At 37.0% G+C, this 15,779-nt stretch overlaps 1 protein-coding gene across 1 annotated transcript in view; it reads right to left on the bottom strand.

The window, feature by feature from the left end:
- Nucleotides 1-15,779, bottom strand: part of IPMK (inositol polyphosphate multikinase) — a 65,109-nt gene that overhangs the window by 36,828 nt on the left and 12,502 nt on the right. The window contains exons 2-3 of the mRNA XM_029931715.1: nucleotides 12,166-12,251; nucleotides 997-1,093 (exon numbers count right to left, since the gene is read on the bottom strand). Coding sequence (XP_029787575.1) covers nucleotides 997-1,093; nucleotides 12,166-12,251 — 183 coding nt within the window. The remainder of the gene's footprint in view (nucleotides 1-996; nucleotides 1,094-12,165; nucleotides 12,252-15,779) is intronic.

Raw genomic sequence — 15,779 nt, forward strand, 5'->3', positions numbered from 1 at the left:
GGTATATATACACAATGGAGTACTACATGGCAATGAGAAAGAATGACATATGGCCATTTGTAGGAAAGTGGATGGACCTTGAGGGTGTCATGCTAAGCGAAATAAGTCAGGTAGAAAAGGACAGAAACCATATGTTTGCACTCATAGGTCTAACAGGAAAACAGGAGAAACCTAATGGAGGACCAGGGTGAGGGGAAGAGGGAAACAGAGTTGGGGACTTTAGAGAATGCTGAATGCTGAAAATGAACTGAGAGTTGAGGGGAAAGGGGGTGGGGGGAAAGGGGGTGGTGGTGATGGAGGAGGGCACTTGTGGGGAAGAGCACTGGGTGTTGTATGGAAATCAATTTGACAATAAAATATTATGAATAAAGAAGGAAAAAAATAAATTATAAAAAAAAGAAAACCCAGTCAAGTTTAGAACTCTTCCCCCATTCATGAACCTTCTTCAATTTTTAAAAAATTGAAGTCATGCTACTTGTTTAATTAAAATCTGTCTGTTCTATCAAAGGTCATAAAAGGAAAATATTGCTTCAAGTATTCACTAAGAAAGAAATGGTTTATAATTTACGTAGAATTATTTTGTCCTCTAACCATGAAACTTAGTAATTTTTTTAAGAGACTGCAATTTAAAACCTAGAGTGAGGGATAAGAGATACAGAGAAAGTCATGCAAAGAAATTTCTTTTGTCCTACTGAAAATGGGAAACTGTCCAAATTACTAGGAAAAAAGAACACCTACAAACTAATATAGTACTAAGTACATAGATTTTTTTAAATTCAATTACAACAAATTGGTCATTAATGTTATATACCATTTAAGAAACTGGTTATGAAAAGCAAAAGTATTAGTAAATTTTCCTTAATGAAGTAGAGAAAATACTAAAAAGAAACACACATATATTGTTTGTATACTACTAGGCCTGATTTTATGTAAAAACTTTTAAACAGTCACTCTCATGATTTAATACTAAAGGGTAGATTCTTTTAAAAAGGTTACCATTTGGTGCAGTAGGAGGTGACCAGATGCCGTAATATTTTGGCAAATATTTTCGTAGCTCTAAAAGAACACCATCAGTACAATCAGCAGCATAAACCTGAAACAAAGAGGGAAAAGAAAACATTTGCATGTTGGTTTCTTATAAGGCTTTATAATTGCCCTGCATATTTGTCAAATAAATCAATACTGTTGAATCATAATTTATCTGGTATGAGTTTCAACTGGAAATACATTTGGAAACAAAAAAGATTACTATTGCTTGGGGCAAGATGGCAGAAAAGTAGGGAGCTCTGTAATTTTCATTCACCAGCATCTATCAAACGGAGAAGGACTAAAGCCACAATACTCTGATCTGCAACAGTGGGAGGAAAACACACAGAGTCCAAAAAGAAGACACTCTCATAGGTGCCTGAGTGAGTGCGAACTGGGGAAATAAAAATGGGCCAGGGCAGGAGGGGCAGAGGGGAGGGAAACCCTCCCCAGAGCAGAGCCAAGAAAGATGAGGGGAAGAGAAAGAGACTGAAAACACTCATAGGGCTGTCTCTAGACAAGAGAAAAACTTCGGGCCAGGACAGACAGGGATCCTGTCATCCCATATATAACTACAGGGCATAGGGAGAGAAATCCATCCCATTTAGCTGGTACATTTTCCTTGGGCTTGGTGGGCCAATTCCAGGCAGACCCGGGAGAAAGTTGCTCCACAGTGACCCCCTACTCAATCTCAGCTAAAAAGCCGCCCACCTGCAGGAGTACATCTCATCTCAGGCTATAGAATTAAAGCACGTGGACTAGGATTTGGAAATGAGACGGGGCTTGAAAAATATAACTTGGCCCGCCCGCAGCACAGGGAGATGGGCCTCAAAAGAATAGATAGCAATGCTTGGTTCGAGAAGGGCTTGGGGCACCATCATTCTTCTCCCCAAAACCACCAAGGTGGGGCCTTGGAGAGTAACTCCCAACAACTACCTACAGCAAACGACACCCATCTGCGCTAGAGAGCTGCCTTTTTTTTTCCCTTTTCTGCTTTTCCCCCCTGGAGTCCCAGACACCAACATTGATGTACTGCTGTGATTAGATCAATTCCTGCCATTCAGATATACTTTCCCTTATCTCATTCTTATCTCTCCACTCCACTGTTTTATAGTTTTAGACTGTCCTTTGTCTTTTGTTGTTTCTGTCCCTCCCCACTTTTCTTTTTTTCCATTCCCCTTTTGGCTTGCTAGTTTGTTTGATTTGTCTGTGTGTTTGAGTCCTTTTGTTCCCTGTGTATTTCTCTGTCTGTTTTCCTTTTCAGGGCTACCTCAAGAAACAAGCCAAAGTACACATGGTGGAGAGTCCCAAATATCACTGAGTAGGGAAATAAAATAACCAAAGGCACAAGAGAAACCAAGAGATACCATTGAAAGAAAACTTCCTGAAATGACAGTTCCTGGACAGTAAATGAGCCTCCTTTAATAGAGCCATACTAACAGGTGCACAGTGCATAATGAACTTTTAAAACTGACAAGAGACAGAAAGCTAGCCAAAATGACAAAATGAAAGAACTTTCCTGTGCAGAAATTTCAGGAAGAAGTCACAGCCACAGAACTGCTCAAAACAGATATAAGCAACATAACTGAACAAAAATTTAGAACAATTTTCATAAAATAACTTGCTTGGCTTGAAAAAATTATAGAGGTCATCAGAGAAGCTACTGATACAAAGACTAGGGACCTTCAAATTAGCTGTGATGAATTTAAAAAGGCTATAAATGAGTGGATAATAAAATGGAGGCAGCTACTGCACGGATTGAAGAGGCAGAGAGGAGAATGGGTGAATTAGAAACACAGTTATGGCAAAAGAGGAAGCTGAGAAAAAGGGAGAGAAATTGATCCAGGAGCATGAAAGAACTCGAGACCCGAGTGATACAATCAAATGGAAAACTATCCATATCATAGAAATTCCTGAAGAAGAAAGAGAAAAAGGTCCTGAAGGGGTGCTTGATCAAATTATATCCAAGAACTTCCTCAACTTGGGGAAGGAAATAGACATTGAAATCCAACGGGCACAGAAAACTCCCCTCAGATGTAACTTGAATCAACCTTTGGCATGAAATAGCTTGGTGAAACTGGTGCTAAGTGAAATAAGTCAGACAGAGAAGAAGAGATACCATATGTTTTCACTCGTAAGTATAACAAGAGAAACTTAACAGTGGACCATGGGGAGACAAAGGGGGAAAAAGAGTTAGGGAGAGGGAGAGAGGCAAATCATGAGAGACTCTTGAATACTATGAGGGCTGAAGGAGGAGGGGGAAAAGGGAAACAGGAATGATGGTCATGGAGGAGGGTACTTGTGGGGAAGAGCTCTAGGTGTTATACGGAAACCAAATTGACAATAAACTATAAAAAAAAAAGATTATTGTGTTTCTCCAGCAAAAAACTACATATTGTTTAGAGCAAATTCTTCTTGATCTTAATCTAGCTTTTCACTGTCCTTGAACTATTTTACAAGTAAGTAAAATGTAGATAAAGCTTTAGTCAAATGCAAAATAATTCCTGTCCACAGAAACATAAATAAATCCTGGCTGGAAGAGGTTCAACTGACTTCCCTCCACCCTCTACCCACCACAAGAGGCGGAATTTAGTGTCCACATATATATACTTATTTTAACTTCTCTTATTAATTAATTAATTAATTAATTAATTAATTAATTTTGCTTCTTTTGGTTCTTTTCTGAACCAGTTTCAATATCTGCTTCATTCCCTCATTAAATAGTGAGTTTAACAAAACCTTTAACAACTGTTTATTTCATGTCTGCAAGGGAGTTTTGATTTTACCTTTAAAAATATTATCCTTTAACTCAATGTAAGTCTGATTATTGCACATTTAATTCTTTGATTTACAACCAATAATAATTCTAGAAAATACTAAAATGTTCCCATACCCTGGAGTTAGAGTCTTTGTTTTGTTTCCTAGATGACAAGGGAAAGAAACTATTTTTGTTTTAAAAACAACTTATAAGACATTTTAGACAATGAACTCTCACAATATGGTCTACCTAATTATCCAAAACCATTAAAGTTTACTGGTGTAAAATGTTTATAAAATCTTAGTATTATAATTCTAATTATGTTTGTCAAGCCATATTCATGTCAAGTAGTTACACATACAATCCAATTCTACAGAATGAACTCAAATGTGGCAGAAACTCATAAATCCAAGTGATACATTGTATTTCCCACCCTCCTCTATGAAATGTGAGCAGAAGTGGTATTAGTCACATCTACGCCAAGGTAATTAAGAGAAGGGTGTACCTTATCTCTCTGTTCCTGGCCTAAGGAACAGAGGGCAGAGTGTTCATGATGACATAACAAGATAGAGAAACAAGTATATCTCTATGTACTTAGTAGTTAAAGAAGTTGATGGTATATTTATAAGTGAAAAAGATAGAAGAACTGGAAGAGTAGAGAGGGAAACTTTCCTTTTTTTTTTACTTTAAATATATTTTTTAAAGTACTAGACCTGGTATGTACTTCAACGCACCAGACCAGAAAACCTAAGAAACTTTTCTACCCAGAGAGATATAGGATAAAATATAACAAATATTTTCTTAAATGCATAGATGGGCTCCCAAGGAAAGAAAAGAAATTCATAGGGATCTATATAGGTAAAGAGGAAACCAAAAGCAGTAAGCTAAGCAGTGATGTTTGGGCTTCATACGAGTCCACTCTAAAGACTTCAATCAAAGGATCTATGAATTTAGGGATTAGGCATAGAGGTGGACACTGAGAACAAAGTTACTATCCTAAAACAGAGAAAGTAAATGAAGTCTAACTACTGAACAGTAAAAACCTTGGCATCCTCTCCCTTCCTCTACCATTGTACTCCAAAAATGCTGGGTGCCATGCTGATCAAGAAAAAGAGAGAAGCAACAAATAAACAACATCAGGAATAAAAAAAGAGTCATAACCAGATTATAAAAATATAACCCAACTATATTTTACTATCAATTGACAAAAATTCAAGGTATTTATAAACTGAATCAGTGGTTACATATCTGCCCTTTCCCAGGAAAGAGAATGAAATGAAAAAGGATAGGAAAAAAGGAAAGGGGGGGGGGAGTCAGACAACTGGCTACTCTGATAAATTTACAGCTAAGTTCTTTCAGGCCTTTAAGGAAGAAAATCCTTATATGATACAAATTCTTCCACAAAATAGAAAAAGCATGCTCAACTCATTTTATGAAACTAAAAGAAATTTGATATAAAAACCAGACAAGGAAAATAATAGTTCAGAGTGAACAGATTAAAGGAGAAAACTCGTAAAATCATTTTAATAGATACAGAAAAGGTAGCTGAAAAATATTTAATACCTATTCATATTTTAAATTGTTTATTGAAATATAGAAAAGATGCTATGTATTTTCCTCTTTTTCCGTGAAGCTAACTTGACTCAACTATATCAGTGGGGGTCCCTTGCCCTCCTGCCCCTATCACTTAATGCAGCAAGACAGTGGAAGGTAGGAAAAGAGTTGAAGTCAGGTTATTTACTTCTTTAATTCCTTCCTTCTCAGTACAAGACTTCTGGTAAAGTTACCTTCCCTGGGTTCTAGTAACCACTCCCTTTCTTTGCCCTTTCAGGCCCAGGAATGGTGTAGCATTATCTTTTGAAAGTGGCTTTAAACTCTGACCACACCCTGGTAAATAAACAAAGTGTACCATCTGTTTCTTGACTCACACAAAAGGCAACTTCCTTAACCTGAGAAGAAATCTCTAATCAGAAACTTAGAAAGCCATACTTAAATGGAGAAATATTAGAAGCACTTCTGTTAAATTAGAGGAAGATGGTTCCTCTCTCCGGGCACTGCTTCTATTTAGTACAGAATTGGAAGTACTTGACAAAAATATATGGATTCAGGGGTGCCTGGGTGGCTCAGTCCTTTAAACATCCGACTTTGGCTCAGGTCCTGTTCTCATGGCACTTGAGTTCAAGCTCCACATCGGACTCGGTGCTAACAAACTCACAGCCTGGAGTCCGCTTTGGAATATGTGTCTCCTTTTATCTGCCCTTCTCCCACTCACGCTCTATGCTCAGTCTCTCTCTCTTCAAAAATAAATATTTTAAAAGTTTACATATATTTTCTTTTTTTTTTTGAGTCTTTTTTGTTCTTTATTATTATTTTTTTCCCCATTTTATTTTAGAGAGAGTGGGTTGGGAAGAGGGGCAAAGGAGAGAGGGAGAGAGGGATGGAGGAGGGGACGGAGGGAGGGAGAGAGAGAGAGAGAGAGAGAATATCTCAAGCAGGCTCCATACTCAGCATGGAGCCCATTGCGAGCTCAATCCCACAACCCGAGGATCATGACCTGGAATCCTGAAATCAAGAATCACTCAACCAACTGAGCCACCAAGGCACCCCAAGAGTGGTCTTTTCTTCTTTCTTCTTCTTTCTTCTTTCCTTCTCCTTCTTTTTCAAAATAGTTTATTGTCAAATTGGTTTCCATATAACACCCAGTGCTCTTCCCCACAAGTACCCTCCTCCTCCACCTTTCCCCCGCCTCCCCCTTCAACCCTCAGTTCGTTTTCAGTATTCAATATACATATATTTTCAGAAGAACAGCAGCAAAAAACCCTTCCAATCATAGAACTGCCTACATAGAAAACAATTAGAATTGTTACAGTTGAACAGTTCAACAAGATTACTAGTTATATATAATCTAGTTTCATTCTTATATTAGCAATCACTGAGAAACTACCTCAAAAAATATTATTTACAATAAAAAAGAAGGTACCTAGAATAAATCAAACTACGTACAAGAATTTTACAGAATGAATTTAAAACACATTCTTAAACAAGAAACAGTGTGTAGCAGTTAAAAGCACATATTCTAGAGCCAAACTGCCTTCGTTCAAATCCTGGGGCCACAATTAACTATTTAAATGATCTTAGACAAAAAAAAAATTTTAATTCAAGTTACTTAACATATAGTGTACTACCGGTTTCAGGAGTAGAACCCAGTGATTCATTACCTACATACAACTCCAGTGCTCACCCCAGCTAGTGCCCGCCTTAATGCCCAAAACCCTATTTAGCTCATCTCCCCCACCCAACATCCCTCCAGCAACCCTTGTTGTTCTCTGTATTTAAGAGTCTCTCATGGTTTACCTCCCTCTCTGCTTTTATCTTATTTTTTGTTCATTTCCCCTAAGTTCATCTGTTTTATTTTTTAAACTCCACCTGAGCAAAGTCATCTTTTCCTCTGACTTAGTTCACTTAGCAGAATACACTCTAGTTCCATCTATGCTGTTACAAACATATACACATGCACATCTTTATCCATCATCAGTTGGTGGACATTTGGGCTCTTTCCATAATTTGTTTACTGTTGACAGTGCAGCTATAAAAATTGCTTCAAATCAGCATTTTTGTATTCTTTGGATAAATTGCTATTAGTGCAATTGCTGGATTGTAGAGTACATCTATTTTAATTTTTTGAGGGACCATCATACTGTTTTCCAGAGTGGCTGCACCAGTGTGCATTCCCACCAGCAGTGCAAAACAAAAGGGTTCCCTTTTCTCCACATCCTTGCCAACCTGTTGTTTCCTGGGTTGTTAATTTTAGCCATTCTGACAGGTGTTAGGTGGTATCTCATTATGGTTTTAATTTGTATTCTCTAATGAGGAGAGATGTTGAGCATGTTTTCATGTGTCTATTAGTCAGTCGGCTACCTTCTTTGGAAAAGTGTCTATTCATGTCTTCTGCCTATTTCTCCACTGAATTATTTGTTTTTTGGCTGTTGAGTTTGATAAATTCCTTATAAGTTTTTGAAACTAACCCTTTATCAGATATGTAATTTGTAAATATCTTCTCCCATTCCATCAGTTGCCTTTTACTGTTGTTTATTGTTTCTTTTGCTGTGCAGGAGCAATTTATCTTGTTGAGGTCTCAATAGTTCATTTTTGCTTTTGTTTCGCTTGCTGCTGGAGACATGTCTAGTAAGAAGCTGCAGTGGCAGAGGTCAAAGAGGTTGGTGCCTGTGTTCTCCTGTAGGATTTGGATGTTTTCTTGTCTTACACTTGGGTCTTTTATCCATTTTGAATTTATTTTTGTGTATGGTGTTAAGAAAGTGGTCCGGTTTTCCTAACAACATTTGCTGAAGACACTTTTTTCCACCGGATGCTCTTTCCTACTTTATCAAAGATTAGCTCGTCATATATTAGTGGGTCCATTTCTGGGTATTTCTATTCTGTTCCATTTATCTATGTGCCTCCAGTTTTGGGTTTCTTTTTCAAGACTGTTTGGCCTTTTGGGCCATTTTCTGGTTCCATATGAAATTTAAGATCGTTTATTTGAACTCTGTGAGAATGCTGTTATTTTGATAGGGATTGCATTGAATACACATTCAATACCCAAATTGCTTTGGGTAGTATAGACATTTTAACAATATCTGTGTTCTTCCAATCCATGAGCATGGAATGCTTTTCCATTTCTTTGTGTCTTCTTCAATTTCTTTCATAAGCATTCAATAGTTTTCAGTGTATAGATTTTTCACCTTTTTCATTAGGTTTATTTTTGGCTATCTTATAGGTATTGGTGTACTTACAAATGGGATCGATTCCTTGATTTCTCTTTCTGCTGTTTCATTATTGGTATATACATATGCAATCAGCTCCATGTCAGGATCTGTGCTGGTAGTATGGAGCCTGCTTGGATTTCTCTCTCTCTCCCCCTCTCCCCCACTCTCTCCCCCTCTCCCCCACTCTCTCCCTTCCCCTCCCCTCTCCCCCTCTCCCTCTCTCTCCTATCAGTTCTAGCAATTTTTCAGTGGAGTCTTTCGTATTTTCATGTAGAGTATCATGTCATCTGCAAAGAGTGAAAGTCTGACTTCTTACTTGCTGATTTGGATGCCTTTTATTTCTGTTGTCTGACTGATGAGGATAGGACTTCCAGTACTATCTTGAATAACAGTGGTGAGAGTAGACATCCCTGTTGTGTTCCTGACCTTAAGAGGAAAGCTCTATGAGATTTTCGCACTGAGGATAATATTAGCTGTGGGTGGGTGTGTCTTTCATATATGGCCTTTATGAGGTTGAGGTATGTTCCTTCTATCCCTACTTTCTTTAAGGTTTATATCAAGAAAGAATGATGTATTATGTTAAATGTTCTTTCTGCATCTATTGACAGGATCTTAGCCTTTCTTTTATCCGTTGATTTGTGGATACTGCATCAGTCTTGCAGCCCAGGAATAAATCCCACTTGATCGTGCTAAATAATTATTTTAATGTGTTATTGGATTCAATTTGCTAGTATCTTGTTGAGAATTTTTGCATACATGTTCATCAGCGAAATTGATGTGTAATTCTCCTTTTTGGGGGGGGGGTCCTTTGTGTGGTTTTGGACTCTAGGTAATGCTAGACTAATAAAATGAGTTGGGAAGTTTTCCTTCCACTTCTATTTTTCGGAACAGTTTCAAAAAAATAGGTATTAATTCCCATTTAAATGTTTGGTAGAATTCACCTAGGGACACATCTAGCCCCATCTTGTTTATTTTTCTTGTTTAAGTTTATTTATTTTTGAGAGACAGAGAGAGAGATGGCATAGGTGGGGGAAGGACTGAGAGAGGGAAGGAAGAGGAGTGGGGGAGAGGGAGAGAGGGAGAGAGAGAGAGGGAGGTAGGGAGAGACAGAGGGAGAGGGGAGGGGAAGGGAGAGAGAGAGGGAGAGAGGGAGGGGAAGGGATAGAGAGAGAGGGAGAGAGGTAGGTAGGGAGAGGGAGACGGAGAGAGGGAGAGGGGGAGAGGGGAGGGGAAGGGAGAGAGCGGGGGAGAGGCGGGGGAGAGAGAGAAATCCAAGCAGGCTCCATGCTACCAGCACAGATCCTGACATGGAGCTTGAACTCACAAAACTGAGACCATGACCTGAGCCAAAACCAAGAGTCAGATGCTTAGCCAATTGAGCCATCCCAGGTGCCTCTTGTTTGTTTGATTTTTGATTAGTGATTCAATTTCTTTACTGGTTATTGGTCTGTTTAAATTTTCTATTTCTTCCTGTTTCAGTTCTGGTAGTTTACACGTTTCTAGGAATGTACCCATTTCTTCCAAAGTGCCCAATTTGTTGGCATACAATTACTCATAATATTCTCCTATAATTGTATGTCTGTAGTATTGGTTGTGACTTCCTTCATTCATGATATTTGAGTCCTTTCCTTTTTCTTTTTGATAAGTCTGGTCAGGGGTCTATCAATTTTGTTAATTCTTTCAAAGAACCAGCTCCTAGTTTCACTGATCTGTTCTACTGTTGTTTTGGATTTCGATATCACTGATTTCTGCTCTAATCTTTAGTATTTCTGTTCTTCTGCTGGCTTTTGGCTTTACTGGCTATTCTTTTTCCATCTCCTTTCGGTGTAAGGTTAAGTTGTATAATTGAGACATTTCTTCCTTTTTTCAGAAGGTCTGGATTGGTATATACTTCCCTCTTATGATGCCTTTGCTGCATCTCCAAGTTTTGGACTGTTGTGTTTTCATTTTCATTGGCTTCCATTCATCTGATAAGGGACTTTTATCTATACATAAAGAACTACTAAAACTAAATAACAAAGCAACTCAATGAAAAAATAAGCAAAGGATCTGAGTAGATATGACTCCAAAGAAGAAATACACATAGCCAGTATGTATATGAAAAGGTGCCTAACATCATTAGCCATTAGGGAAATGCAAATCAAACAAACCACAATGAGATTAACACTTTACTACTCACTTGGACGGCCATTAAAAAAACAAACAAACCCCTAACAGATGTTGGTGAGGATGTGGAGAAATTGGAAACCTCATATATTGCTAATGACAATATAAAATGGTAAAGCCACTCTAGGAAACATCAACAGTTTCTCAAAAAGTTTAATGTAGAATTATCATATGACTCATCAATTCCACTCATGGGTCTATATCAAAATTGGAAACAGGTACTCAAACAAATATACAGGAATGTTCACAGCAATACTATTTATGAAAGCCAAAAGGTGAAAACAACCCAAATATCCATCACTGGGTGAATGGATAAACAAAATGTAGCATTAAGTAAAATGAAATATTACTCAGCCATGAAAAGGAACAAAGTACTAATGCATACTATAATGTAAACAAACTTTAAAAAGATTATGCTGAGGTGCCTGGGTGGCTCAGTCTATTGAGCGTCAGACTCCTGATTTCAGCTTATGTCATCATCTCAAGGTCATGAGATTAAGCCCCATGTCGGACTCAATGCTGGGTGTGGATCCTGCTTAAGATTCTCTCTCTCCCTCTGCCTCTGCCCCTCACCTCCTTGTGTGCACATGGTCTCTTAAAAAAAAAATTTATGCTAAATGAAACCTGGACACATTTCATAATTCCATTTATATAAAATATCCTAAAAATGTAAGTCCATAAAAGTGGACTAGTGGTTGCCAAGGAAGGCTTAACATATACAGGGCTTTCTTTTGTGTGACGAAAATGTTTTGTAATTAGACAGAGATGGTGGTTGAAAACATTGTAAATGTACTAAAAAGCATTTCTAGTCATAGAGTTAAGTGGATGTTAAGTATGCCCTTTCCCCCCTCCCTCACTTTGGAGATTCACAATGCACATTAGCACATTTAAGGTTCTAAAAAATCTTGTAGTAAAATAAAAACACTTACTTAAATTCAGTATTTCTGAGAAATACGAATAGTCCCTCAGTTAAGTGTTTTTTAAAATGTAGGTCAAAATCCCATTAATTGAAATCAATCTAGTGGTTAGGAATAAGGATCTTTAAAAGATGAAGTAGAGTAGAAAAATACAAGACTGTATCAGTAAAGAGAAGCATTTTCCTTCATAAAGCTTTTGTTTCAGTGACATATACAATATACCAGGACATGTTGTCAAATGTATCTTTTTAAATATTTATTTATTTTGTGAGAGAGACAGAAAGAGTGCATGCGAGGGAGGGACAGAAAGAGAGGCAGAGAATCCAATGATGGCTCCAAGTGTCAGCGCAGAGCCCAATGTGGGGCTTGACTGCATGAACTGAGAGGTCATGACCTGAGCCAAAATTAAGAGTCAGACGCTTAACTGACTGAGCCACACAGGCACTGCTGTCAAATATATTGTTTACTGTGTCATCGTCAGAAAACTATGAAAACTCTTTGAATACAACAAAACAAATCTCACCTCACTTACCATATTATAGAATTCCAGCTCCCTTGGACCCCTTGGAGGTGGCTGTAACTGTTTCAAAACTGTGCCATCTGGATGTTGCAAGATACCTATAGAACAAAAATCAGGTATTTTTTAATGCTTTGATAATAGTATACCTTGCATCATCGGATAGTGTTCCTAAAGTTACAGATAAACCACTTTCATAAAAATTAAGGGGACTTTATTTCAGAAATTTTAGCATTTAACAATACATTTCAGGGCTTGTTACATGCAAAGCACCAGGACACAAATTCAAAAGATTGTGGTTTTATTGTCTCCAACTTCTACTTCCCTTAGAGAGCCTCTCAGACATTCTAATATAGAATATATTCCTAAGTTTTTATAGAAATTCTTCAGTAACAATCTTTCTGGGAGATGTTAATTTACAGTTAAACAAGAAGTTAAAAGCAGTACCATAAACTGATTTTACTCTTGTAAACAGAAAAAAAAATACATGTTAAACATGGAACTATATGAATGTCCTATTGTGTAATTTTTTTTTATAAGTTTCTACCGTTAAAGAAAGCAATTAAAATTTTTTCCTGATTCAGATGTACAATGTACAGATAGCACCTGGACATTGAGGAAAGTGGGGGGTGAAATCAGACACCAAGCTGGGAGCAGGAAGGGCAACTTTTCATAATTGGCTCACTCAAAGAAGTAGCCCTTTCCTAAAGTCATCACATAGGTACCAGCACTAGTCCTGTCCCTATACCATGAAGACTCATTCCCAAATGTATGTGTTAAAATCTTAAATTTTCAAATACTAAGATTTCACAAAATCATGCCAGAACACAATAGGGTTCAAATAACCTATTTATTTTGACAAAATATGCCACTTCGGTTTCTATTTCTTTTGGCAAGTCAGGAATTTTGAATCATTACAAAGATACATAATTTAATCAATAGAAACAGAAAATCTCAAGAAGTACAGTAATTAAGTTTATTTATTCTAGATATGGAATAGAAGAAAGGTAAATATTCAGCCATATGTATAAGATGGTTGGTAAGTAGTTGAAAGGTTTTGGGAATTTAAGGAGTAATCTAACTAAATATAACTTAAGAGAAATTCTGTTCCTGAAGTTTGGATTGTTGAATAAGAAAGGCCTGCATTCCCACAGCAATAAGATATTTTCTATGGGCTAATGAAGAGTAGTAGATGCAAAAAAGCCCTGATGAACAAATTCCACAGTGGGATTTACATATGGGGAGTGAACTATGCTGCTTCCTTACCTTGGGCCAGGGACCTACTCTAGATACAGGTGAATCTACCATTAGGCAAATACAGTTTAGCAGGCAAACAGAAATCAGCTAGACTATAGACAACAGTGTGGTATAGAAAAATGGTTTAGAGACAATAGTCCTTTAACACAAAAACAGATTACTTGGTCCAGCAATTCTCCAACACTACTCACTCTGCAACATATGCCCTCCAAGTTTTTAAAGAAAGTAACTACGGAGGGAGAAATGGTAGCCCCAGACATTCCAGAATCCAAAAGTAAACCAAAGCAGTCAAATCACCCCTACCTGAAAAACTGTCAAGATAAAAAAGAAACAATCTTGGAAGGCTGAGTCAATGTCCATGCTACACAAAGCAATCTACAGATTTAATGTAATTTCTACCAAAATACCAACATTTTTCACATAACTAGAATTATTCTAAAATTTCTATGAAACCACAATAGCTAAAGCTGAATAGCCAAAGCAATCTTGAAAAAGAAGAAACCAGGAAGTATCACAATCCAAAATTTCAAGATACACTATAAAGCTGTCATAATCAAAATAGTATGGTACTTGCACAAAGACAGATAGATCAGTGGAACAAAATAGAAAATCCAGAAATAAGCCCACAATTATATGGTTAAAGGAGGAAAGAATATACAATGGGAAAAAGTCTATTCAATAAATGGTGTTGGGAAAACTGGACAGCAACATGCCAAAGAATTCCATTGGGCTACACTATACACAAAATAAATTCAAAATGGATGACCTAAATGTGGGACCTGAAGCTATAAATATCCCAGGACAGGCAGCAATTTCTCTGATATTGGCTGTAGCAACTTCTATCTAGATATGTCCCCTAAGGCAAAGTAAACAAAGGCAGAAATAAACAACTGGGACTACATCAAAATAAAAAACTTGTGCACAGTGTCGGAAAAAATCAACAAAACTAAAAGATAAGCTAATGAATGGGAGAAGGTATATGCAAATGATATAGCCAGTAAAGGAATAGTATCTAAAATACATAAAGAACACACATAACTCAACATCCAAAAAGCAAATAATCCAATTAAAAACTGGGTAGACTTATGAACAGACATTTCTCCAAAGATATCTAGATGGCAAGCAGACACATGAAAAGATGTCCAACATCACTAATCATCAGGGAAATGCAATTCAAAACCACAACAAGGTTATCACTTCACACCTGTCAGAATGGCTAATATCAAAAATACAAGAAACAAAAAATATTGGTGAAGATGTAGTTAAAAAAAGGAACACTTCTGCACTGGTGGTGGGAATGCAAACTGGTGCAGCCACTATGGAAAACAGGATACAGTTTCCTCAAAAAGTTAAAAAAAAGAATGACCAGGAGCACCTGGGTGGCTCAGTCAGGTAAACATCCAACTTTGGCTCTGCGTATGATCTCACAGTTTGTTAGTTTGAGCCCCGCATGGGGCTCTCTGCTGTAAGGGCAGAGCCCATGTTGGATTCTTTATTCTCTCTCTGCTCCTACCCTACTCATGTGCACGTGCTCGCTTTCTCTCTCTCTCTCAAAAATAAATAAACCTTTAAAAATATATAGAATTACCATATGATCCAGTAATTCCACTGTTGGGCATAAATATCCCCAAAATGCAGCAACACTAATTTAGAATGATACATACACCACTACATTTATTGCAGTGTTATTTACAATAGCCAAATTATGGAAGGAACCCAAATGTTCACCGACATGAATGGATTAAAAAAACGTGGTATATCCCCCCCCACACACACAGGAATACAAGTCAGCAATAAAAAAGAATGAAATCTTGCCATTTGCAACAACACAGATTAAGCAGGAGAGTATAATGCTAAGCAAAATATGTCAGTCAAAAAAAGACAAATACTCTATTATTTCACTCATATGCAGAATTTAAGAAACAAACAAAAAGACAAGGAAAAAAAGAGACCAACCAAAAAATACACTCTTAACTATAGAGAACAAACATGAACTTGTCATGATGAGTACCAAATGATGTATGGAATTGCTGAATCATTATATTGTACTTATGAAACTAATTTAATGTATATGTTAACCATACTAGAATTTAAGATAAAATTTAAAAAAGGTTTCCCAATAATAAAGTACCACAGTTTGTAAATTATAAATAATAAAAAAACAAAACAAAATAAAAACAGATAAACTGAGTCTAAGACCAGAGCTCATCAGCAACTCAACTAAATTCAAGAGGAATATGATTTATCAGCCCATCACCCTAAACAGAAGAAAGGGGTTATATTTTATGTAGAGCAAAACAGAATAGCACATTTCATTTTCTCCAAATAAAATTTCCAAAATATAATAAAAATATTATGAGACATAGAAAAAA

This window comes from Suricata suricatta, chromosome 2 (genome assembly GCF_006229205.1).
Source record: "Suricata suricatta isolate VVHF042 chromosome 2, meerkat_22Aug2017_6uvM2_HiC, whole genome shotgun sequence".
Taxonomy (NCBI): Eukaryota; Metazoa; Chordata; class Mammalia; order Carnivora; family Herpestidae; genus Suricata; species Suricata suricatta.